This window comes from Heterocephalus glaber, unplaced genomic scaffold (genome assembly GCF_053883595.1).
Source record: "Heterocephalus glaber isolate CG9 unplaced genomic scaffold, H.glaber_assembly_v1.0 deba00001788, whole genome shotgun sequence".
NCBI classification, from domain to species: domain Eukaryota; kingdom Metazoa; phylum Chordata; class Mammalia; order Rodentia; family Bathyergidae; genus Heterocephalus; species Heterocephalus glaber.
In genome coordinates, this window is record NW_028258471.1 from 2,124,647 (window position 1) to 2,151,924 (window position 27,278).

Below are 27,278 nucleotides of genomic sequence, written 5' to 3' on the forward strand. Positions count from 1 at the left end.
TCTCAGCTCTACCACAAATGAGTTACACTAATTTGGACACATCATTTTCTCAACCTGGAAGACGGAGTTAATTTGAAGATTCAGAAAATTCTTCCTGCTCTAAAATTTCTAATTCTGTGGACAATTCTCATTTCAGAATAACAATAAAATGAACAGGCTTTGCACTGGAAGTAGCGCTGGAGAGTCTACAGGATTCTTGATATGTGCTGCTGAGCTTGACGCTGCTCTGGGCCTTCAGAAACAAAGATGCAATGAAGCAATGTTGCTGTGTATTTTCTGCACACTGGGACCATTTACGTACAATTCATCAGCTGTATTTCAAATCATACTGAATATGAGGAAGCTCTGACTTGCTCTCATGACACAAGTTTCTGTTGTTGTTTTTAAATAAGGCACCCAAAGAGAAATAAAATTATTAACAAATGAGATGAATCAGAGGACCAAATATTTATGATCCATACAGAGAACTAAGCATCATATGGTTTTTATTAGTGTTTATTTTTGAAAAGCACATGGCATACCCATGACCAAAGCAGTGATCATTAAAATTTGTCTTATCAGTTCTAAAAGCTAAATACTGGTTTTGTTTGTATGGTAAAGAAACACAATCTCAAGAAGTTTGCTCAGGTATCTTTTTATTTCTCTTATTTTTGAGAATACTTGAATAAAATGAACCTTGGATGAAGATTTCAAGTCATTATGCCAACACACATAGACACTATTATTTGCAGATAGAAAAATGAGGGCTCAAGTGTTCTATGTAGGGTCAGAGAATTAAATGATGGCAGGGCAGTGGGAAAAACCTTGGCTGTTTCCCAACATGGTAGGACAGGGTTTTGGAGCTCCTAAAATCAGCAAGGGTATTATTAAAACCAATTACTCTCTTGAAAAACAGGGAAGATCACACTTCTGGTGTAGTTCATTCCTGATGATTGCTCAGTGGAATCTATTCAGGTACTACAAGCTGCACTGAAGACTCAAATCATACTCCTTCCTCAACAGTGACACAGGGGAAGACTGCCTTTGAGGGAGCTGACCTTTCTTTGCTTGATCCAGATCTTCACAGCAGCACAACAAAGAAACTTCACTGCTCAGCATGCCATCATTCAGTGAACTTGTGATACAGGGAGACCAAGTGTTAGCACAACATCCACTGAAGTAAGAGGCCTGATTTCTTAGAGAAGCCAATTGTTCATTTGAAGCAGGCCCCTCAGACCCAGAGGAAAGTTAAAAATAGTGTTACTCGGCAAATAGGGGCTGGCTAAGGGGCTGGAGGGTACGCTGGCTGACCCTCCTCCTGTTTAGTAGTGGAGTATGAGAATTCTTGTCCCTGGGGGTATGGCAGAGCAGAGCATCAAGAGTGTAAGAAGTCACATGGCCATGTATATGTAGTTTCTCATAGATGTCCTCAAATCGGTCCACAAGGTTGGGTACATCCTTCACTTTTTCCCTCACTCTGGCCAGCTGGAAAAAAGTAAAAGCAGATCACCATACCTATGCAACATATCTTCGTTGTCCTTTCTATGCTCTAAGCAAAGTTACACATGTGTAAAAATAAATAGTAGTAAAAAAACACTTAAAATAAGGAAAACCAGGGTACTGGGCACTAGAAGGATGAATAACTTTAAAAGATTCCACAAGCTACACAAAAAATTCAGAATTAGTACTTGAAAACCATACCCAATATCCTATGAAGGGGAGTTCAAATGGCATCTACTCTACAGTGCAGCAAACCAGGGAAAGAAGGCCAAATATCAATTGAATTGACTTTGTTCAATGCAATGATTAGAGTGGGAGGCGGGGCTAAATTAAATAGGGTTTTATAGACCACCTATAGCAATTTTTTGGAATTTGTCCTAAAAGCCATCAGAGTCTATAATGGGATATGATTTAGGTTTGAAAGCTTTATAGTGAATGAATTAGAGGGTACAGGAATGTGCACATTATTCCAGAGAGCCCACTGTAGCCCAGAAAAGAAAGGATGGTAGTTTAGACTGGGAAGAAACAATGGAGTAGCTGATGTATGTGAGGGGTATTTTGAAGTTTAAACTAAAAGGATTTAATGTCCCCGATTTGGGCTTTAGCAACTTGATGATAGGTGCCATCATTTATTGAGACAGGGAAGTCAGGAAGGGTCAAATTGGAAGGGGAAACTCAAGAGTTGTTCTGGACATGACTGAGACACCTGTAAAACATCTAGGTGGATGTTTCGAGGAGGTTGTTGGATGCATAGGCCAGGGGCATGGAGGAAGGGCCTAACCAGACCATAAATAGAAAGTATATGCAAAAATGAGTTCAGAATTGATATGCAAAATGACTTTCTGAACAAAATCAACATTTTACTTAGTTCAGCTATTAAACATACAACTTAACATTTTTAAATGAAACTTAAGTGGGATCAAGGTTCCTAAAAATCCTTCAGTCATCTTCTAAATAAATCATAATTCTATTTGTCAATCTGCACATCTCCCTTTCAAACAAAAGGTTCTGGCTGAGTCTTCAGATAAGCAGCTTAAGCTCTTCTTGAAGAACAGCTTGTTTACTTCTCACATTCAAGGTGAACTGACTTAATGTACAACTTATGGATTCCAAAAGTAGTGAACATGCCAAGCTAGAGGGAGCTTTGACCTAGCTCCCAACATCAGTTGTATCACTACAGAAATATTCAATGGCATCATGAGAATGATGCTACCATTTATGCAGAAAAGAGATTGTACCATATTCTTTAACTCAGTTTTAAAAAGGAAATCAGTGAGGAAACAACTAACATTTTGTAACAGTATTTGAGAAAATCACCAATTCTTTTCAATACTCCTCTGGTGGTCTGATCGCACCTATGATAGCTTACATCCCTGTCTCCATGCATAAAACATCTTTAAAAACTCTTGGAATAAACATTAAAGTCAGCATTTCTACAATGTAGAGTTTTACAATAACAGAATCTACATAGGCCGGGGATTTAGCTCAGTGGTTCTGCCGCCTGCCTTGCAGGCACAAAGTCCTGAGTTTAATCCCCAGTACCCAAAAAAAAAAAAAAAGAAGGCACACGCAGTCTCTCACACTTACCTTTGGAACTAGCTCAAAAGCTACTTGAACTGTATGAACCAATTCATTTATCTATAAATCAATTCATTTCACTGTTCAATTCATTGTTCCAAAATCAAAGATACAAAAGAATTACACTGAGGGAAGTCACATTTCTATTCTGTTTTGATTAAATTCTGGTATTTCCATCCACTGTTTTTCAAAAATCTAAATCTACATGAGAGTTATGTGTCATTTAATGATGGGGATATAATCTCAGAGATGTGTCATCAGGCCACTTCAACACTGTGCACACGTCAAAGTGTACTTAGACAAACCAAGATGCTTTGATGTACGTCACTGGGCAATATGATCTATGGGACCACTGTCATATATATGGTCAGTTGTCGACCAAAATATCATTATGTGGCATATGATTTTGTGTACATAAATATATATCTACATTCACCCTTCTCAAAGCAACCACACAGATTTTCATCTTCCTTTTCTCACTTAATAACATATTAAAATGATCCATACATAGTGGTCCATAGCATTACGGGCAGCAGTTCTTTTTAGAGGGGCATAGCAGTCCTTCATGTGAATGAATGAAGTGAGAAAAGATGAAAATCTGTGTGGTTGAGGGCAAAGGTCAGCATCTCACATTAATCAATGTAGATAGACTTTTCTAAAAAGTGGTGCTAGGATAAGTAGATAGCCAATGAAAAACAATAAAGTTTTATTTTTCTTATGACAAACTCCAAAATAAATTTCAAATGAACATTAAATTTTAAAAATGAAATGACACAAGTACTAGATATAAACATTAGTGAATTCTTTTATATCCTGGGGGTGGAAAAACTTTTATCTTAGTTATAATACAAGTCAATAAAGGAGAAGACTGATAAATTTGACTACAAAAAATTAGAAAAAATTTTTTGATATGGCAAAAACATCATAACAAAATCAAAAGGTAAACTAATTTAGAGAAAATACTTTAAATGTTAATCATACAAACAGCTACCTAACCCTAATACATAAAGAGCTCTTTTTGGTTTTTGTTTTGTTTTTATTTTTGTTTTTTTGAAACAGGATCTCGCTATGTGGTTCAGGCTGGCCATGACCTCACTATGTAGCCCAGGCTGGCCTTGAACTCGTTTCGATCCTCCGGCCTCAGCTTCCCATGTGTTGGGATTACAGGCACGCACTACCATGCCCGGCCAAAGAGCTCTTTTTGAAAATTTTGAGAAACGTACCAATATCTCTAAAGAAAAATGGGTAAGAGATACAGAGTTCACTAAAAAAGAATTATGAATGCCCTTCAAACATTTGAAAAGATACTCAGCCTGGCACATATTAAGACAATGTTGCTGGAGTGGGGAGAGGCTGGCTGCCGAGCTGCACTCACCATCTCCACAGTGACAGAGGAAGGAGCTAGAGGCCAACAGCATGGTGCCATTCTCTTCTGATGACTTCTATTTTTCCTAGGTCACTCCCTAATTGAGAATGAGAAGTAGGGTAAAGGTACTGGAGGCATTAGGGGGAAGGAAAAAGGTCCTTTCCCAAAGGAAAGAGGCGGCTAGGCCCATGAAAATAGTGCAGGTAAAAGAGTAATGTAAATGGAAAAAGTGTTCCCAGAAGTTCATAGGATATACTCTGTTGGAAAAAAAAAAATCTCCGCACTCACATGAAAGTCTTAAAACGGGAACAAAGAGGTTACCTATCTGACAATCTCTTTAAAGGGGATGTTATAATCAGGTGGAGCCTCTTAAGACCTTTCACATTTGCACACTCACCACTTCCTCAGAGAACTCCTGTCTTTTCACAAATCTGGATAAATTTCCTTCTGCAGCACCTTGCAGTATCTCTATTAGGGTTTCCAACATATTTGACTGAATATGGATCATGATCTGAATAAAAAGAAGAAAGAAGCAAAAACAAGACTGAGCCAGTATTTCAATGTTGGCAAATGTACCTGGTTAGATTAGCTGGCACTGTTAGGCACCTACTCTGCTTTGATTCCATTTCCTAATCCATTCGCTTGTACAAGTTCAAAAAAGTACTGTACAGGGCCAGGGATTTAGCTCAGTGGTTTCATCGCCTGCTGCGCAAGCGCAAGGACCGGAGTTTGATCCCCGGTACCAAAAAAAAAAAAAAAAGTACTGTATCTGGAATGTAAGCTTAACCAGCCAAAACTTGCTTTCCAAGAATTAATCAGAATACCACAACTGCAAAACTTGCTTACGAGCAATGATGAAGACAGCATGAACCTTGGAGTCTACATATTTGGGGTGAAATCTCAACACTGGCAATTACCAGCTATGTGACTCTGGCCAAGGCACTCAATCTTTGATTTTAAATTTCCTCATTTGTAAAAAAGGGAAAATATGCTCAGAGCCCACATTACTCTGTGTTACTGTGAATGTAAAATGAAATATCAGCACAAAGGAGCTATTTAACAAATAAAATTATTAATTTCCTCCTCCGGATTCAGACGAGATGAAAACCACCTCCTAAGACTGACAAATGGTTGAAGTTGTTGTTGTTAGGAAACTGCAGGCACTAGGTTACTGCAGGCAGAGCAGAAGCTGGCTGAAATCTCAATGAACACCTCCTATTTACACTATATTAAAGAGTTTTCAAATGGGGTGATACCATGCTTTTAAAATGACACCACTACACCTTCCAACAGAGTGGCACAGTTAACGCAAGAAAAAAGGAACACACTCCCACCCATTACCAACATTCACCAGTACAATTTGAAACACAGAAAAAGATTTAAAGAAAATGAGAATGATTGAGAATTCACCAGCTATTGTTCACCAGTTTATAATTTTCCAAATATATTAATTTTCCCCAAAACTTGATCCTTTTTGCCAGTTATTATGAATAATTCTTCATAACATATTACAAATTTTAGAGAAAAAAAACCCTAATTTTTAACAAGTTATAATCATGGAAATATACCACATTTTATTATACTGACCAATGTGTATACATTAAAAAAATCTTAGACTTGATTTGGAAAAGTGAAATTACTAAATCAAACTGCATAATCATTTCAATGCTCTTGCTCCTTATGAAAGGGAGTTCTCCTGGAAGTCTCCTTTTCTATACTGAACTATGTTGTGTAACTACTGTTTCACTAGTAAGTAACACTGATAGTTCAGCAGTGTATTGGTCTGATTTTTATCACCACAACAACATAACTGAGGCAAGCTACTTACAAAAAAAAGAGTTTACCTCACAGTTCTGGAGATTTAAAGGCATGGAGCAAGGAATAGGCATGCTCACTGCCCACTGTAAGAGATTTGAGTTCCCTAAGCTCAGGTTTCCTTTCCTAAAATGCAAGCTTTATATAAAAGGTATAAAAACCTCTTTACTTCACACCACAGGCACTGAAGATCAGGAAACTGATAGAAAAATGCCATACTTCAGCTACTGCTATTGCTGGGATAAACTGTCCCTCATCCCTCAGTGTCCAGTGCACTCACTCCCCCCAGCACCTAAGAAACTGGGGCAGACTATGTCTTAGCTTGCAAGTAGGTTAAAATCTCCAACCTTGCAAGTTCCTAACACTCTTGTTAATAAAAACCAATCCCAATTTGGCTGGCAGTAGTCTGTCCTCTCCTGGGCAAGGACAAGCTTACCATGTTGAATGCTGTGTCTCCAGTTCCTAACACGCAGCTGAGGAGAGTATGGGTCCCCTAGCAATTAACAAGCATAAACCCGGGAGCCCTATGCTGGAAATGGATGTGCTCCTGGAAGATTTCAATGTTTTTCATAAGTCTTCCCAACTTCCCTTCCTGCCTCCAGCAACTACCTGAGATTCAGTAGAGATTTCAAGGATAAGGTTCAGTATATTAGAATACACTGATGAAGGGCAATGCACAAGAGGCAGCTACTGCTGAAAGGCACAGAGAATGTGCTACAGCTAGGGGCTTGTCTCAAACTCCAGGGTACAGTCAGGGAAACTAAAACGGTATAGCACACTGCTTTAATATTACAGATTTCAAACAAAAGACCAGGGAAACTGAATCAGCAAGGAATATGGGACATTTTGGCAAGAAAAACTATTCAGGGAACCCATACTTCCTGTCCCTCTGATTTTCTGAGGCCTCAGGAAACAATGACAAGTCACTGGATACCTCTGACCAACAAAAAGAACAGCAGCCCTGAGCATGCAGACATTCGTATTTGTTTCTTTTACTGTCTTTTTAAGTTTGCTATATTGGATCACCATAATATAAAAAAACCCATACCCATTGTCCCCTCCTTCTTTGCCCTAAGAACTCCTGAAATTTAACTGATACTGTCATGTATGAAATTCAATTGTGTTTCTCAGGTTTCTTTGCTATTAGGTGTGGTCACCGGGTGAAGTTCTGGCCAATAACATGTAAGTAAAAGTTGCTGGATAAGACACCTGGGAAAGCATCTTTAAAAAAGATGAAGTTTTTTGTCCTCTCCCATTTTTCCTACTTCTTGTGGATCAGGGATGTAACAGATAGAAATCACCTGCTTAGGACAGCAGTAGAAATAGAGAGGCCGGATTTCTGATGACATGGAATGGCTACACCACAACTGACCACCTTTGGTTTTCTACAGGGAAGAAAAACAAAGCCTCGAATTTGTACATGCTCTTGTATTTTGGAGTTTACACTTATCAAACCAAATATAATAAGAATGAGGCACTGTCACAAATGTATGAGAAAAAGGTCATCTCCTTTTGTACCTGTGTAGCTTAGGAAACAACATTCTAGGATGACCTTGAGTAGGAGAAAGGGATGTTAAGATATTCACCTGTGTAATTAAATGACAAAAGCAGCAAAAGTAACCACTCTCCAATTCCCTTGCAAAGAAAATGCAATTCCAAAATGGAAAACATTTGAATACATGCCAGAGTTCTAGAGAAATGATTAGAATTCAACAGAATCAGTAGAAAGTTACCCTGTGTTGATATCTGCTACTTTCAGACATATTTGGAAGTGGAAATTAATTCTTTGTTGTTGAGTAGCATTGCTAAAGAGACACTATAGTCCTTTTGGGAATGATTAGTTTAAATTCAGACTGAAAGGCAGAGTCAACTGCATGTGTCTTAATCACCTGCTGAATTAATGTAATACATAGTGAATATTAGCTGAGAAAATAGGAAACCAGGCCCTCTACAACAGTGGGAGCAATTTAGATAAAAAGACAATTCAGTAGGGGGGAAATTAGGTGAGTTCAAATTCCAACTGGCAGCATCAAAAGATTTTATTATAAGGTAGTTTTAGTTTTTAATGTAAATAAGAGAAAGAGAAAAATGGTCATTTGTTTTTGCTAATATTGACTTGTCAGCCTTCCTGTCGGGTTTCCATTTCCTAATAGTTAACAAATTCCCTTTAGGAATTCCAAGTGATGATGGCCTTGGAGAAGCTAAGGCTTGTTATGTCATTTTTAAAAAACTGCTCCAGTAACAGAGACCCAGAACCTGAAGGATTATTAAACTTGACAATAGCAACCATCTCTTTTTCATCAGCACTGCAAATGATGAGACTGGCTTATACTGCAACATGAGAAATTTAGACAGGACACTTGGAAGTTTTTCGAGTGAGAATTCTTTAAGCAGTGAAAGTTTCTTTAAGTTTCCTAATCGTAGATGATTCTGTGACTGCATTCGTGAAGAGGATTCATACTCAACATCAATTCAAGGTTCCTTATGTCCTTGCCTGAACTGTCCCATTCCACCATGCATATGAGCTGACTTTTCTCCCAGTTCAGAGCCCAGGGGCCCATGAACCCTGGCAGGCAAGTCTGTGCTCTTTACTGTGCTATTTCTCCTCCTACTGGAATGGACACCTTCACTCTCAGCAAGCTCATGGTTTATTTCTACCAAAGCATTTTCTCATTTGAAAACCAACAGAAAAACCATTACTAGATTCTTGTAACAACTGTGAGAGACAGGCCAAGACTGAGAGAGCTGAGGAATCTAAACCCATGCAAGTGGACCACATGCATTGGTAAGGATCAGGTTTTCGAATATCTGGTCCTGTGTTCTTCTCATTAATATCCATGAGGAGCAGCTAGTCCCAGTACTGGATGAGAGGGGACTGCCCTTATCACCTCTGAAGGTCTCATCTCTTTGTAGAGGAAGGAAACCCTGGGCTTCACAGTCAGTTGTCTGGGTTAAAATCTCAATGCTGTTATTCACTGAGCTGTGTGAAATTGGGTAATTTACTTACCCCTTGAATCTTAGTTTACACACCTGGACCACAGAGGGATACTGTTCTGACAGGATTCTATAAAATGAACTAAAGAATACAGACTACCTCTAGCACAGTACCGCAGCTAAACTCAATGAAAATCTGCCATCTCTTTCTTTAATTTCTCACAACCACCTTATTTCAATGACAGGAAAGGCTACTATTGAGGCACATCCTGGACTTCACCCCATACTCTCCAGGATTTCTTCCCTTTCTGATGAACCACCTAGGTAGCTCTGGCTTTGGTGGAAGTCTCTCTCGCTGATCCCGGCAATTCTACTCCCATCCTATCATGAAATCAACACATCTTCTGGCCACTCACTCAGAAGCAAGGACCTACTTGGATACCAGAGCTGCCCCTATCCCATGGGAAGCAGAGACAACAAAGGACATATGGCTTCTACTGGAAGGCTAGGCTCCCTAGTCATCAATGGCTCCAATGACCTGAGCTTCTGGACTCCCAACCTTTGCCATGGAGCCCTGGCCTCCCAGACCTACCTAAGCCTGTGACTTTTCAGGCTGCCCCTCTGCTAGCACCTGCAGTTTCTCCTTGGCCTCAGGCCTAAACAGGGGTGATCTGTAGGGACAATGCCAGGTGAGGCACTCAGCCTTCTTCTACTGCTACACAGATGCTATTACTCCCTGTCTTCTCTGATGCTTCCTCTGTGCCAAGTGAATGCCTTAGAAACTCATTTTGGAGTCCTCTTTCTTCCCCTTCTTAGACATTTGTCAGTTCACATCAGATCCCTCACCAAGTGTACACAGGTGAATCTGGGCTGACAGATTCACAACGTGTCCGTCTTCCAGGCTCATATCCTTTGCAAACTACGGTCATTTTATGGGTATTTTTCTAGTAGCTGCTTCCATCCCAAGCCTTTCTCTCCCTCATCATGTTCTCTGTTATTACTGTCTCCATATTTTTGGTTCCTCAGGCTCATTTTTCCTTCATGCAAAAGCATTCTGAAAAGTAAATATAAGGCCCAATCTAAGGTATTCTGATCTCAAGATTTCTCTCTTGACCTCATTTCTCCAAAGTTTATGAAAAGACTTTTATCTAGTCTTTCTCCAGAAAGTCACTGGGCACTGAAATGAGGCTAACACTGGAGGATATTAAGAGGGGCAGAACTGAAAAGCATCACCTTGAAGCGTTACTATTATTCCTCAGAAGTTTGCAGTTTTATAACTAATTCCTATTTATTGGATTTGTTACAAAAGAACATTCCTTTTTATTTAACTTACCTCACGTCAAACAAATACCATTAGTATTGGCAAACATTCATCACATAATAACTATATGCCAGGCACTGTGCTAACTACCTAACACACATTATTTCTTTCAGTTCTCACAATGAAAAGACTGCTTTTTTCATTTGTTTCAAATGAAAGGAAATTCAAGTTCTCAGAGGCAAAGAAACTTACCGAAGGTCTTAGAACTAGTAAGCAGTGGTTACAATTAATAATTACATTCTTTTAAACAGAGGCCTCACCCAAAGCAATTTGCAGCAAGGCAGGTCCATGCACCTCCTTCCCTCCTACTCCACAGCCCTGACCCCTCCAGGACTCGACTGGACAATGACCTTCTCCCACACTCTACTCCGCGGCCAGCCCTGTCTTTCCTTCATGCCTTCACCTTAGAATGTTCTGTTTCACTGCCTGGATCTGTTCTCCTAGTTCATGGCACACTAGTGTCTACACAATTCTGTCCTGTGAAACTATTTTTCTCATCTCAGCTCCTTGACTGTTTCAGGAGATGGGACGTGCTTAGAAATTAGGGGCTTCACCTGTACAACTCCCCTCAGCCCAGCTGCACTCAGGACAGAAGAAGGGCCTCAATGGGCTGGCTGTGTGGGGGCTCTGGTGTCTTTAATAACATGATCTTCTTTTTTCCACTGGTCTAGGAAGGGTTAGGTGACTCACAGTTCAAAAACTGGGAGTGGCAACAGGATGTTTTGAACTTTATTACTGAAGGAAATCCAGTATAAATGAGAGGAATATTTTTGCTTTGTCTTTTAGTGTTAGGGCTACGGTTTTGCATATCTTAATAGAATGACTGCAGCCCCTTGGTGATCCAGACAAAGTCCTAAACAAGTGACACAGGTCACTTGTAGCCCAGGTAAGTCAGCAGGATTGAGGGGCCACAACAGACTAGAATATAATAAAAATGAAAATAGCTAACAGCTACTGAAAGCTTACCATGTGTCAGGCACCACGTAATGCACCCAAGGTGTATCAGCTCACTGATCACAATGACACAGGAGTCAGAGACCACAGATGGGATGCAATTAGCATGTAGGTTACTCTCAAGGCTCAGTAAGGAGTCTGGTGAGTCTAACTCCATGCCCTCCTTCTCTCTCCATGTACAGCCTTCCTAGCTAAGCCTCTTATCTTCAGCACTTAGCCATGTCTTACATCCAAGCATATCTACCTTTCCCACCCCTTCATAAACTCCTGGAAGCAATGGCTGTGTTGACACCCATCACAAGAGTGATTCTGTAATGTTCACATAGAGGAGCTTAAGGTCTCTTCTTTTGAATTGAATGAAGACCTTGGGAGATCAAGTCAGTGCATCCAGACAAAAACTGCAGACACTTTACTACATTTAAGTCTTACTTTAAACCCTAAAGAAGTTACTTACATTTAAATTAGTGCAGGTTATGGTCTCTGGATTCATGATTTGAGAAAATATGGATGCAGCTTTGGCCACTTCACTCTAGAAGACAAAAAAAGTCATACCCCAAAGCACATGAACATGTGTGCTATCGTGAAGGTCATTTAGAGGAGGCAGGAAATTCCTATTCACAGGGCCCCAGGCTTGACAAAAGAAAATTGACAAAGAAATTTTTAGTAATTAAAAATAAACATTCCATAGAATGCTTCATCCAGTGGCACATTATCCTGTGTTTTAACGACCTGTCCAAGTCCAATTTTTGGAGGAAAGCATTAAGTTGGCATTTCCCCTTATCCTAGTGGAGTCAGTTTTTAAGAAAAACAGGAAACGACAAACAGACAGGCAAACCCATCTTTGCCATCAGTGGAACAGGAAAGCCTCAAAGCTCAAGAGGTAGAAGTACTGACAGAGACATTGGAGCTGGAGCCTGGGTAGGTTCAGGGGAAGTCAGTCAGAGGAGGATGGTGCTGTGTGAGTCTGAGGAAAAGCCCACAAATAGTTCTCAGAGGTTTTTAGCAGGTACAAAAACTAAATCCTGGCTTACAGTGATGGGAGCAGGGCTTAGGACTAGCAAGGGGAACTTCTGAATCTCTATGTGGCAGAGAGGACACTAGACAAGGGTTTCCAGAGATGAGCCATATTTGCAGGAAGCAGTGTGTCCCTATGGTAGCACTAGAAAGAAAATGTTTACTAAAACCCAATTCAGTGCCTATTCTCACTGGCTAGGGAAAAATAAATCTGTGCATACTTACAGGCAAAACCCTACAAATCATATAAAGTTGTATATAAAGAGAGAAGCTGCTAATGTAGACCAAAGCTCTGGCACCTCTCTCTGACATGAATCTCCTATAAATGGCTGGTCTAGAGGAATTTACATTTTTTAATAATGAATTTACATTTTTTTTTTGGTACTGGGGACTGAACTTGGGACCCTGCACTACCGAGGCAGGCAGCAGAACCACTGAGCTAAATCCCCGCCCCTGAATTTACATTTTTTGAATGATGAGTAACCCAAAAAGAAATAGTACACGAACTCCAAAGAAATTAAATTAAAAAAAAAAACCAGGAAAGGAACCAATAAAACAAAAATAAGCAAATAACTGGTAGACAAGGAAACCCAATACAAAAGTGTTCCTATGGATATGGAGGACAGAAATGAGAAAAATAAAATTTCATCAATCAGAAGTGGGGGGAAGAAAATCAGGCTGCCCTCAGATTTCTCCAAAGCAATATTCCAAACCAGAAGAAAAAGATCAGTACCTTAAAAAAAAACCTCCACAAAAGAAGTGTCATCTCAAAATTTTATCATCTGTAGTTTCAAGATTTCCAAAATGGTTGCTCAAGTACAAAATCAAAAGGTAAACAAAATAACTTTAAATATCAAGAACTCAAGGAATATTGTTGCCCTGGAGAATTTACTAGGAAACACAGAGAAGACTAGAAAACAGCAGTAAACAACAAGCAGTAAACAATGGGCCTATTTATACACAAAAGGATCAAAATGAATATGGGCAATATAGTTATAGGAGAGTGCAAAAGTATAACTAAACAAGGAAGAAATGATAATACTAACGAAAAAAAGAAAAGGGAAAAAGAAGATAAAGTATGCTCATTTCCTCATCTTTATTACTTGTGGGTTAAAAAATATCATTTAAGGATGTTGAGTATATTTAAGGGAAAAACAAACACTATGAAAAATAACATATCAATTAAAATTAGGTAGTAAAGGAAGAAAATTAGGAAGGCTAATTTTCTAATTTTCTGTCTAAGGAAAAGGCATGCCCAACCTGTGGTCTGGCTTACCTGGCTGCACTGTGAAGAATTGTCTTGAGCCACATATAAAATATAGACTATAGAATATAGTTAATGTACATAAATAACAAAACTTCCCTTTTTAAAAAATACTCTTCATTGTAACACAGGCATGTCCAACCCACCAGTCACAGATTGGACACACCTGAAAGTTAAACAAAGTTTCAATTTTAAAGTAATCACTAGGGCAAAAGTACAAAACCATAAAAAACCCACATAACATGTTTTAAAAGCTATAAAAATAAAAAATGTTAAATAAAATGAGACTTAAGATCATCTACATGTCATATTAATATAAATGGGTTATGCTAAAAAGAAAAACTAGCATAAAGCAAATCTGAAATGACACAATGTGTCAACTGACCTAAAACAAAATAATTCAAAAAGACTGAGAATTTTTTTAAAAAGATTTAGAATAAAAGGATAACATCACTATTTGCTGGATATTGAAAAGAAAATAAAAGGATACCATAAAAAAAGAGAGAGAATAAAAGGATAGGAAGAGACATATGCATCAGGCAAATATGAAACTAATCCAAACAAAGAGAAACAAAAACAAAGGTGGAGCTATTAATATTACTTAAGGTTGAATTCAGGGCAAAAGCATTAAACACAACCAAGAACTGCACTCTCACTAAAATGAGAGATTTACAAAGATGATATAATGATGATCTATCTGTGCTCCAAACAGTGTAACTTACTCATACACAAAGGAAAAACTACAAGAGCTACAAAAGGAAATGAAAATGTACCCTAGAAAAGACTAATTCATCTCACTCAGCTCTTGACAGATTAAGAGGATAAAGTAATTCCCCTGGACTGAGAGGAAAGCTCAGAAGTTAGAAAAATAACCGAAACCCTGTGGATGTCTGCTAAGTGTATATCCTCTGAAGTCTTTGTCCTTTAATGACTTTTCCTAGCAGTTATGGAAATGGACCACTCTGATAAATCTTCGTCATAACGAAGTATTCTCCAGCCACATTTTACCAGCCAAATAAATAACGTGCCTAGGTTAGTATTTTTCTACCATAATACTCGCTTTCATTGTATAGTAAACATGTACAGTATTTCATATTTTTTTAGGCCTTAATCGAGGTCACTGAAAAGGAGGAGCCCTTTAAGGGACTGTTTCAGGGCTCCAGCTCTTTGTCCTTCATGAAGGCATGGCCTCAGGGAGCTACCCTTTCTCTCTGGGCTCACCTGCCTTATTCAAGAAATTGTTAGGCCTATCTATGAAACTTCCTTCTAATGATGGGCTGATCCTGGAGCCATCATTCATATGAAAGGAATTCAGCTTTGCAGAGTATTAAACTGCTCTCTGAGAATTTGCATAGAAAACTGATTATTTGCAATTTTTACTTTAGTTACCGAAGAAATTTCTCTCAAGAATGCAACTTCCCTCTCTGATTCTTCACAGGGTCTTGGCCAACCCATTCTAAGTAGAAATACATTTTAGGTCCTCAACTGTAAATAAAAACATTTATCTGCCGGCATAGGGAGAGATTCCGTTGCCATGGTAACAAAGGCACTGCTCTCTTTCTGGGGACTTTTCCTTTATGATACACTCAAAAGCAAGGACAAACAAATGTAGTAAACACCTGCCTGCTCCCAATTCACTTCCATGCACCCCACAGCTTTACCTGATTCAGAGCTAACGCCACAGCAAAACAGGATGCTCTCCTGGAGACAATGTCTCCTTTGACTAGGGCGTCTTCTCTTAATGTAGTACAGATTTTAAAAGATTCTGGGCTGTTCTGTGAGGAGACAAGATTGTTCAATAAGTGTCATGAACTTTAATTCAATAAAATGATTAACAGTGCCATTTTAGACTTCTTTTGTAAGAATTTCCCAGAGCTAACCTCAAGCCACTTCAAAGACTAAGCCCCTTCTAGACACTAGTTCCTAGTGACCAGGTTACCTGTATGTCAATAGTCCAATCTAAAATAATTTTATTTTTGAAGCTATTTGTCAATTTTCTGACATGGGGCATTTTTTACCTGCAAACACTTAGGTCTCTTTGGATTTGGGCAGGCTAGTTGCTATACACAGGCTCTGGAATGTAAAAGACTAATTTGAACTTAAATTATGAAAGAATCTCATGAAAACAGAAACCTAAAACAAAACAAGTCCTCCAAGAATGTGAATGATGCGTAAACCATCAAGACAATGACAGTAAAACAAAGTCCCTTCCTCTGTGAACGCTGCAGTGGGACAAGCAGTGCCAACTGCGCATCTGTGTCTATCACGACACAGCTCACCACTCACTCCTCAAATAGTCTCAATTTGATGAGAAGGGGAAGTTCCCAGATTGGACTTGGAATCTGTCCTGGCTGACAAGCTCGGTATTCCAACATATTTCCACAGAGTGAAATAAGTTATTCTTGGACAGAGGGAAGAAAAGTCCTCTGAACCTTGCTAAGTAGCAGAATTAAATTCTCCCCACTTCAGCATATACTCGGGAGACATCCCTAGGTAGCCCAGAAAACTGGGAATCACGATGCTGAATAACCAATGTTTTACTGTTGTGTGTTTTGTTGGCCTTCTACTTGACAAAATCCTAACAGTGGTGTGATTGAAAAGAATGATCCAATCCAGGGGTCAGCAAACTATACCTCTAGGGCCAAATCCAGCCTACAATGAAGAATGGTCTTTACATTTTTGAAGACTTACAAAAACAAAAACAAAGAATATGTGACAGAGATTGTATGTGGTAGAAACTGTGAACCCTAAGCCTAAAATATTTACTATATGGCCTTAACAGAAAAGTTTGCTGAACCCCAAATCCAGCTGTCTCATTTTATAAACAAGCTAAGTGATCAGTTCAAAACTAAATAAGCCAGTTAATACTAAATTGAGACTAGACTTCAAGTTTCTCAATTTCCAGTTTCATTTTGGTTCCATTGTAACCCAGCTGCTCCTCTTGTTTTGGAAAGTTGGTACAGCTACCCTCTTTAGGGAAATTTTTCAATGGTTCATTCTCTTTTTACACTGGCTGGGGTCCCTTCATTTTCAGTTATCCAGGTGTCCAAAATTTAAATGATATGAATGAGTATAGTACTATATTGAACTTCATTCATTTCACTTTTATTCACTTGACAAATATTAAAGCAATAGTTTCTATGTGAAAGAAATAATCCTGGCATACTAACGACATAAGGACTTACAAGTCACGGTCTTTGTCCACAAAGAGTTCACTGTAACATTACACACATTTATTAAAGACTTGCTGGGTACTAGGTACTGTGTCAGACACAGGGATACAAAGAACCCTTGAGGAGCTCTTACTCCAGTGGAAAGGATGGAATCCAAGTACAATAATTGGGCAGAGTTGAAAGGACAGGTATGTGATACAAACAGAGCACAATCAAGGGATATGTGCTGGAGGTAATGTCACTGCCAGCTTCAGTGATCATGATAGATATCACAGATCAGGCCAAAGTAGTACTGGAATCTGTCAGAGAAGGATAGTGCAATTTTAGGAGGGGAGGGAAACAGATCTAGTGGATTCCAGTGTGCAGGAACTCTAGAGCACAGCTTGAAGCTGACACACTATCTCTTGTTCTCACCATCTACACAATCAGCAGAGAAGGGTAAAAGATGCTAAGTTGCTTTCACAATGAAAAAACTGTCAGACAAGGCTAACTTGAGTTTTCTAAAAATGAATACATTTGCCGAGGATTTAGCTCAAAGCTCAGTGGTTTCGCTGCCTGCTGCGTAAAAATGAATACATTTAAGATTGAAATATTTGCACCAGATGGAAAACACACTTGAGAGGAACTGAATTTTATTTGGAGAAAGAGAGACAGAAAAAAAAAAAATTCTCTCTTAACCACCACCCACATCCCCTGAAAGTTAGGGGGCAATAGTCTTACCAGCTTGTAGCAAATTGCAAAAGCAAGGACATAGGTATCTTGGGCGAACTTCACATCCTGGTTTTTCATCTCTATCAATATTTCCAATGCACCTGCCAAAGGGAGGAGAGGGCCAGTGATGTTAAATGCATTATAGCAAGGCCAGGGTTCCTCGACTGCTGGTTCCCAAACCCTGACCTGTTAAGTACCATCTAATAAAAAGCTATTTCTCAAAGTCATTTAGCAGTTAACTAAATATCAAAATAAATGACCAGGTTATTTAGGAAGAACAAATATAGTATATTAAAACCCACTCTAATTTTAGCATAAGAAAATCTGAGGTTTTACTTCAAGACATGCCATGCAATGCAATGTGTTCAAACTTACAGTAAGGTCTCTGTTGTTCAGTCCCTCATGAGGAACTTAAGGATCATTTTTGCATGGTCCACTTTTTTTCCTAATAGCAATACCACCAAAGACAGTAAGATATTTCATCAACCATAGGTTGTGGTACTTACTTTCGTATTTCTCCTTGATAAATAACATATCCATCAAAATATTGAATGATGTGGGGTCTGCAAAGAAACCTCGTAAATGCTAATGAAAAAATAATGCAGATTAGTTAGAAGTTAAAGCTATTAAGGGAGTATTTTTACCATATCTTAGTACAAAACTAAGGACAATTTTTAGTAATTCTAACATTAAAGATACTCAGTTTAGTTTCCAGGTTTTTAATACATAATGTGCTAAAATGTAATTATATATCAAACTATCAGTACTACTCCAAAACTACTTTTCCTCTGCTTATTAACATATTATGGTCATCTTTGTAATAATGCACTGATGTCCTTGAGGAGGGACAAGCCTGGGGCGAACAATTCTACCACATACAGAACACTCTACACAAAAGAGAGATCAACTAGCTTGTTACGAAGGTTTCTGAATATACTAAAATGTACAAGGTGGCCAGCTCTAGCCCCAAAATTTAACAAATATTTCTGAGCATGCATGAATTTATATGTCTCTAGGTCTTAGTTTTCTATCTGTAAAGTGGAAATAGTAATAGGGACATATCATCAGGGCTATTATGGTAATGAAATAACACATGTAAAATTGACAAAGTAAATAACTGCAAAAATAAATTATTTCTTTTCAGGAAAAGAAAATCAGAATATGTGAAAGCATTTTGAAAATGGACAAGCACTTTAGAAACAAAAACCTCAATCAGAAATAAAAATATAGAAAAAGAAAGAGCAAAAGTGAAGCTTAGGAAAACAAGCGTGAAATGGCATCCTGTCATACAGCATTCTCCTCTGAAATTGTCTCAAAGAGAAGGTGTATGTGCCAGGTCAGCACACATCCACATCCACAGCAGACAGACATGATCACATTGGTACTCCACCAGTGCACACCTCTATATACAGGCCGACTCTTTTTCACATGAATGAATGCCAAGGAACTTTAAAAATGCAGAGAACAGTTCATTCATTCAGCTCAGCAGCCCTTCTCTGAAAATCAAACCCAAGAGTAATGCAGTGAAAAGATGTCTTTTCTAGTACCATCAAAAACATGGCATAAGGAAATCACATCTGCAGAAGGAATCAGAAAACAATCACCTGGTCTTTGATGAGCTCCACTGCAAATTCCTCAAGATCCATCTCATAACACAGCCTCATGAAAATTGGTCCAAATTTATATTCCCCCAAAGTCATATTTCTATTTTCTGCATGGTACCTGGTAACGAAATGATTCAGTGAGCCAAAAGGTACAGCACAGCAAAAATGACAGACTCAGGTCATGGTATACACTCTGCTAAGTGTAGAGGACACAATAAAGAATAGGTGCTTCCAATGTGGTAGGGGAGAAGTGGAGATCTGAATAAAACCAGAGGATTAGAGGAATCCTTCAGTGCAGGAATACAGAAGGCATTCAAATATACAAACAGGTTTTGTTACAGGCCAACATGCCCTGTGCAATAAAAGCAAGAGAAGAAAAACTTATGTTGTAATCATTCTTTAAACTAAGTGGCAATGGCTGGGAGGGAGTATAAGCCTGTATTAGGGTATAAGTGAGGTCCTGAGAAAGGGCCCCACCTCCTGGAGAACAAGCAAACTGTATGGTGGGAGGGAGAGGGTGATGCTTCGTGCTCAAGGCTGGCTTCATGCCCTTACAGGACAGCAGACACACTTCACAACTTGTAGCAATCTCAGCTTCACAGCGTCCAGGGTAAGGCATATGTGAGCTATGATCACCTAGATAAACAAATGAAATGTCCTTCTGAAATTTTTAAGTCTTGAGAAAAAGCTAATTTCAAGGCAGTGGCATTTTATGTATGCTTGAGATTTGTACAGGTACCAGTCTGCCAGTTGGAACTATAAATCACTGACATAGGTTTACTTTGAATTACCAACCCATTCTGCTATAGACAATACAAGGGCAATTTGGTGACCAAAGAAGTACCTTATGCTTACATGTAAATCAGATTTTCATGATGTAAATAGCTTTAAAATACTAGGGGGAAAGCTCTGACTTTACAAAACAGAATAGTTTCTTTTCCCCCCGCTGAAGTAACTGAGCATACCTGAAGTGGCATTATGATCAGTCTATTCTAAACATCTATATTGTCAAACAGAAGGATGATGTGTACTTGCTTTATGTGTGTCATAATCCAATCACAGAAATTATACGAGTACTCATTGGTTCATTTTAACATTTGAGTTAAATTAGTAAAAGACAAGAGTATAGTGATTAAGAACTTTTATACTCTGATTTCAAAATGATGGTTCAAATTTCAGCTCTATTTACAATATGTATAACAGTAGGCAAATTAATGCCTCAGTTTCTACATCTGTAAAATGGAGACAAAAACAGAACTCAAAACAAGTTTTTATGAGGATTAAATGAGATAAAGGTTGCCTGGGAGAGGACAAATCTACAATATATGTTGGTTCTTATAAAATGTATGGCATACTAAAAAATATCTTTAAAATCTATAAACACATTTCAGTAAATAGTCTCATGAGAAACTTGTAGTAGAATAAAAACAGCAGAAAGCAAAACAAAAGTTTTCCCAAACTAGTATTCATATTCAAAATTAAATTCTTGCCAATAAACCTTAGAAAAACCACCACTGGCAAAAAAGAAAAGCCAGACATACAAGTAATCCCAACTACTTGGGAGGATAAGGTAAAGGATCATCAGTTTGTGGCCAGCATGGGTAACTTAGTGAGACCTCATCTCAAAACAAAACAAAATGTGCTACAAAGTCACCGAGATAATTACCTCTTGACAAGAAATAATCAAAGAAAAGGATCTAAAATCCCCTATAAACCAAATGAAAGCATTTGGTCACAATTATGAGGGGATTAAGTTGCTCCCCATCTGCATCTCACTAAGCAGCTTCGTTCCAGCTCATGACCCTTATCCTCTCCCAGCTGTAAGCTGCCTGCCCCAGGAAGACAGGGAACAAGCAGGGTAGGCCATGGATGCCCCCCAGCTTCCCACCCACCCAACGTCCACAAGTGGAGGAATGGACAGCAGCTGGACGGAGTGTTAGCAGCAGCAGTAAAGAATTCTGAATCATACTTTGTTTTCGTTTTTGTTTTTTTGGTACTGGGGATCGAACTCAGGACCTACCGCTTGTGAGGCAGGCGAGAGAACCTAACCCTTCCCCTTCCCCTTCCCCTTCCCCTTCCGGAGTTTTACTTTAACTAGGGAGGGTATTTGATTTATAAAAATCTCTAACTGGTTCTTTGTCACAGAAGTCTGTTTGTTACACACACGAGATGGGACTGTCTGTGAGGCGGTCCTCTCTCCACTGCTTATCTGTAAGCTTGTCTTTGCCTCTGACAGCTCTGTCCACAGGTGATGTTCTGGTTTCTGTAGCCTCCACCTCCAGGGATCCTGGAAACCACCTAACTAGACACAGAACGTGTTTTCATGTCTTCTGGGCACAGGGGTTCCCTTCCTCTCGTGACTGTGGCACCATGTAGAAGACACCGTTCTCCACCTGAGGGGAGATAGCCCTGTTCACTGCCGCTTGGTACAGGGCTGGAAATGAAGAAATCCCATCACCTCAGAGCTGCCCAAGGTGTTCTTCAACTTCTTCCTAGCACTGACCCAGAGCAAGAAACTAAATCTGAGCTAAATCCCCAGCCTGAATCATACTTTGAATGCTTATAATAGAAATATGTGGAAAAGATGTTCCCAATTTTTTTTTTGGTACTGGGGATCGAACTTGGGATCTTGCACTTGCGAGGCAGGCAGTGGAACCACTGAGCTAAATCCCTGGCCCTGTTCCAAATATTTATCATGTTTTGCTATTCTTATAAACATCTGTTGTCACCAGACGTGGTGGTGCACATGTGTAATTCCAGCACTCAGGAGGCTGAGGTAGGAGGATCACTGTGAATTTGAGGCCAGCCTGGGCTACATCGTGAGTTCAAGGTCAGCTTGAACTACATAGTGAGACCTGTCCCCCTGAAAAAACCAAAACAACACAAAAGCACCTGTCGGCTATTGGCAGTAAAGAGAGAAGAGGAAAATCAGTCAAAGGGACTCTAATGATTTAATATTGTGAAACTGCAATACAAAAAAAAGGAGGTTTGCTGACACAGTATGGCTGTAAATTACATGATCCTTTTGGAAAATATTCTGCTATTTTATATTGACAAGCTTTAAAAAGTTCATACCCTCTGCTAAGGTTTGGATTTGGTTCATTTCCCAAGAAGAGTCTGTGTTGGAAGCCTGGTCTCCAGGGTGACAGCAAGCAAGGAGACATGGAGGCTTTAAGGGAGGGGCCTAATGGGAGGTCTTAGGTCAAATGAGAATGCTGCCCTTCAAGGCATGAAGGTGGTTCTCTTGTGACCCCTCAGCAGCTCTCTAGAGAAAGAGATTATAACATTTGAGCAAAGCTGCCCCCTGCCCCAGCTTTCTGGCTTCCTCTATGGCAGTAGTGGCGAATCTTTGGCATGCATGCAGCAGCAGGCTTTTGTATCACTGAAACTTCTAAAAGATTCGCCCATTACTGCCCTATGGGATAAGATCACTTGCTCTCCACATGCTCCTGGAACTGCCATCCACTATGTGACAGAGCTAAGAAGATTCTCACCAGAACCGAGCTGATGCCAGCACCGTGCCCTGGAATCTCCTAAACTGTGGGAAAGGAAGACAGTGAGAAGAGAGAAAGGTTAAGAAACTCTAAAGAAGTGCCTCACCTGTGAATGACATTTTTAGCCAGCTCCATGTCCTCCTGGGACTGACACAAATGAAGCAAGGTTTTCAGCTCGTCCTTCAAGATGAGTTTGTTCTGGGTCAATTTCTCTTCCAAGTTTCTAAAATAAGTTTCTGGAAGGAAGCAAAGGATGGTGGCCATCACTCAGGCTGACTAGGATTGTTAGGTGGCTGACTTCAGAGAGGAGGGGAAGCCTGATGTGGCTCAGGCACAGGGCACTTTGGGGGCTCTGGGACACACAGCTCCCTCCATGGTCTTTGTCCTTTCCTTTGGCTATCTGATCAACTATGGGGACAAACACCAAACAAACAAGGCTTCATGGCATTAGGAAGGGGCTGAATTGTTACCAAAATGTAGGATGAGGTGCAAGGTAGGAACAAACAAGCATCTGTTTTGTAGAAGGCAGGGCTATTTTTGTACCAGAAGCTGCCAAGAAATACCTATAGGATTTGTTCCAAGGACCAGCGCTCTGAAAGAATGCTGCTAGGAGTGGCACAATGCACTACAGAAGCTGAGGCTCATGGTGCTCTTGATTTACAAGGAAGATCCCCTAGGTTTAAGATAAATTCAATGGGTCTCCAAAGCTTTATTCACAGAACCATGTAATGGTTAAAGGTTTTAGGATGAAATCAAGACTCTGTCACTTGCATGCTCTGGAGGAGACCCATGTCTGTGAGACTTGATTCCTTATACATAAAGTAAGGATTGTGAACCTTCCTTAAGAGTTACATGAGATGATATAAGGAAAGCACTCAGGACTGGACCTATCATACAGTAACTATTTGTAAATAGTGACATTATTAACCTCAATTTTCATTCCTATTATCTGTTAGATCTAATAGGATATAGTCTATTAAAAATATCTAAAAGATCACAAAGGAATGATTTCATATCTTGTATCTCTTTGTCCTTCTTTTTTTTTTTTTTTTTTCCTTTTGGTACCGGAGATCGAACTCGGGTCCTTGTGCTTGCACAGCAGGGAGCGAAATCACTGAGCTAAATCCCCAGTCCTCTCTTTGTCCTTCTTAATAAACCTTATGAAGCAAAAAATGTCAAAAGAAGTATATTGTTTTAAATCCCGTAACTGTTTGTCATAGATTCATACTCAGAAGCATGTGTCTCTGATACAAGGAAGGATAATTATGGTTCCTGCCCACAAAGAGCTTAAGATGTATTTGGTAGGACAAGATTATTCATACAGAGCTATCTGAAAATAATTATAGATGAGGCAGCACACAAATGAATTTGTCCTACAAACTTAATAGGACAGAAGTGTCCTATTAGAGCACCTGTCATTGGTCAGAGTGGCAGGACAGATAAAGTTTAGGGGTAGAGAGATCAAGTGTGAAGGAAGGAAAGGGCTGAATCAGGTTGGAGCAACAGAGGATTGGGGCATTCCTGGTATGAGAATCATCTTCATTTTAGAATTGGGGTGAAGGGTGTTGAGGGAAGAACTGTGACTAAGTGAGGAAGAAAGAACATTTAACTCCAGAAAGGAAGTCTATTCAGGAAGAACTAGGAGGCCTGGTGGGTGGGTGAGTACACTAAGTATACACAACCGAATGCCACTGTGGCTTCTTAAAATGACAAAATGTGCACGAGATTGCAGATGTGCACTGCCTTTTGGAACATGTACATAAAACTATGACAAATGGAAATAAGACCTATACAATGACAAGGCCTACTGACTGCAAACCTCACATAACTCAAAAACATCTAGGGTAAAAAGAAGAGACTAAAGTGATTTCTAGACTGAATATACTAACCTGAAGATATAAATATATCTGCGCATTCCTAAAGTATATCTTTGTGTCCCATGGGTGTATTACACAGCTGTGGCATCAGCTGACCTGCGAAGGAAGACTGATTTCTGGAGGACTGGACTGAGAGGGAAGGGAGGCAGGATGTGTTACTTAGGGGCTTGCGAGCACTTGGCAGTGAGAGGGAGAGCTGGGCCTATAGCTAAGAATGCCAACAGGGACAAAGAGTATAATCTTATATGTGTTTATAAAAAGAGTCTGAGGGCCAGGGATTAAGCTCAGTGGTTTTGCCACCTGCTGCACAGGCGCAAGAACCCAAGTTCGATCCTGGGTACCAAAAACAAAAAACAAAACAAAACAAAACAAAAAAGTCTGAAATATTGCTAAGTACGCTAGGAGCAGAAGAGGGAATAAGTGAGTGCAACAAGATTTCTCAGCTACTGAAAGGGAATGGAGCCTAGGTTAGTGGTGTTCTTATGTTTTTAGCTTTTTACAATAAAAATTTCAAACACATCCAAAAATAGAGAAAACAATATAATGACCCCTCGATCACCCAGACTCCACAATTATCAATATTTTACTAATTTCATTTCCTTGACATTCCTCAAACACACTGGACTTTTCAAGGTAAATCCCAGATTTCACATAAATTTCTCCTGTTTTTATAGAAATCTTTGATCCTATGGACTTTTCCAGCACAGAATATGTCAAAATGCACCATTACACATAGCACTGTTTTGTTTCACATGGTTTTCACTTACATATAGATATGCAATGAAATGTACTTTCCACTGAGGGTTACATTAAAGCTTGAAATCCAGTCATCTAGAGATCTTAAATACATAGTATGTAGGAACCATCTGGGGCCTTTCCACTTGCATCTCTATCAATCTCCAATTGCTGCTGCTATGGTTCTCAAACCATACCCAGAAGAGGACTGATTGCAGCTCTAGTTTTACTATTTCTCTGGGATTCTGATATAAGGACTAAGGGGAAAGCTGTAGACTTTGTAGTAGTACAGTGTGAGAAGAAAGGTGAATATAAAGGTAGCCTAGGAAACTAAGAATAAATGTTATCAATCTTTTTCTATAAGGCAGTTCATGGAAGGAGAGAATGAATAGGGATAGAGAAAATTTGAATGACAGATTAAAGAATTAACAAAATTGATTCTATTACCTTTGTTGCCAGAAAGATTATATGCAACAGCCACCTTCTTATGTTGAAATTCCTTTAATTTCATAATACTATCTGTAAGTAGGTATCTTTTAGCTGAAATTAGAGAAAGAAAAAAGTAAAATAATTCTGAATGTTTGGAGAGATCTTGATTATTTCTAATGAACTGATCTTACCTTCATCTATTACAAATGATGCATCTAGATGGATACAAATATGACACTGACCCTGGTGAGGGAAAAAACCCTCCAAACTACCAGAGAATGCAAAGCTTCAGCAAAACAAGTTTTGTTTGTATGTAAAAGGAGCTAGTGATTAACTGTGTAAAGTGCCTGGTTGACAGGAAACTAGGATTTAAATGGGCATTTTCCACCTGGTTAAGGGGTAATAAGGGCAATTAAAAAAAAAGAAAAAAATTATAGCTATAATTTAAATGCAAAACAAGCATCTAGGTTTGATTTATCTAAGGGACAACATACAGTGTAATGGAAAAAGCAAGTGTGAGCACTGGAACTCCCAGTCTTGTCATTCGTGAAATGGAGTAATGGTCTTCCAGATTTTAACTCAGTATCTTAAATATAGATCAGAAATCACTAATCACAGCTTAGTAAATTTGGGAAATGTTATCCCTCATTTAGCATTCTTGATTATGCACGAGGTAAAAATGGGTGAAGCGTAACTAAAGAATCACCTACTAGAAGAGTTCTGGTGCTACAGTAAGAAAATAACAAGAAAAATTGCTGTGTATTTATGAAAGGTAGTCCGTGAAGTAGCCGAGTTCAAATTCTGCAGCTATTAGTTCCCTGTGACCTTGGGCAAATGATTTAATCTTCTCTGTAAATGGAGAAAAGGCACCTCTCTTACTGGGTGCTGTTAAGAGAAATGGAATTAATATACGTAGAATGCATTAGAATAACGCCTGACACAAAGTATTAAATATTTATCAATCACTAGAATTCTCAAGTTTGATCATTTTCCCAAATATGTTAAAGGTAATTCTGAGGATGAGAAAACCTGTTCAGTCTTCTAGATTTTTTTTTTTTTCAGTCTTCTAGATTTTAAACACCGGTAGGACTGCAAACGCGTGGAGTAGAAGACCTCCGCTCTCCAAAGGGAGAAAGGAGTGTCCTCGAGAGCACGGACGCCCCTGCCTGGTAGCACCATGGCCCCAAAGTCCAGCCCCAGAGGTCCTCGGGTGTCCAGACACTGGGTCTTTCAGGCTACCCAGGGGTCCCCACTGCACTCATGTGCAACTACACAGCAAGGGTGCGCTTCGGGCCACGGAGCGACTTCTCTATAAAGAGATGCCCGCTGGGGTCGAGCACTCCTTCTTTCCATCTCTCCCTCATTCCACGGTCCAAAAGCGCAGGTACCTCCGAGAGGGCAGCGGCAGCAAGTGGATCCTGGGCTCGCCACCCAAGGACTTGGGGAGATCCGTGGCGCAAGCAGCCCAACTTTTCTCAAGGACTGCAGAGCAGTAGCCATATTGTCCAAGGCTGCACCACCTGCAGACGC

General features: G+C 39.4%; 1 protein-coding gene across 2 annotated transcripts; it reads right to left on the minus strand.

Annotated features, from left to right (window-relative positions):
- Positions 1-618: 618 nt before the first annotated feature.
- On the minus strand, positions 619-27,270 carry Ptcd2 (pentatricopeptide repeat domain 2). 2 transcript variants are annotated; one of them, XR_002391688.2, is made up of 11 exons: positions 27,137-27,270; positions 25,767-25,859; positions 22,814-22,943; positions 19,214-19,331; positions 18,116-18,194; positions 17,619-17,710; positions 15,387-15,500; positions 11,902-11,976; positions 4,821-4,934; positions 4,433-4,520; positions 619-1,464 (listed from the first exon to the last, which is right to left on the minus strand). XR_002391688.2 is itself a non-coding variant. In XM_021250667.2 (10 exons), the coding sequence occupies exons 1-10, from the start codon at positions 27,246-27,248 to the stop codon at positions 1,240-1,242; spliced, it is 1,152 nt and encodes a 383-aa protein (XP_021106326.1). In that variant the 5' UTR covers positions 27,249-27,270; the 3' UTR covers positions 619-1,239. The 2 variants fall into 2 exon arrangements, 1 of the variants encoding a protein (XP_021106326.1); XM_021250667.2 differs by lacking the exon at positions 4,433-4,520.
- Between the last annotated feature and the right edge of the window lie 8 nt (positions 27,271-27,278).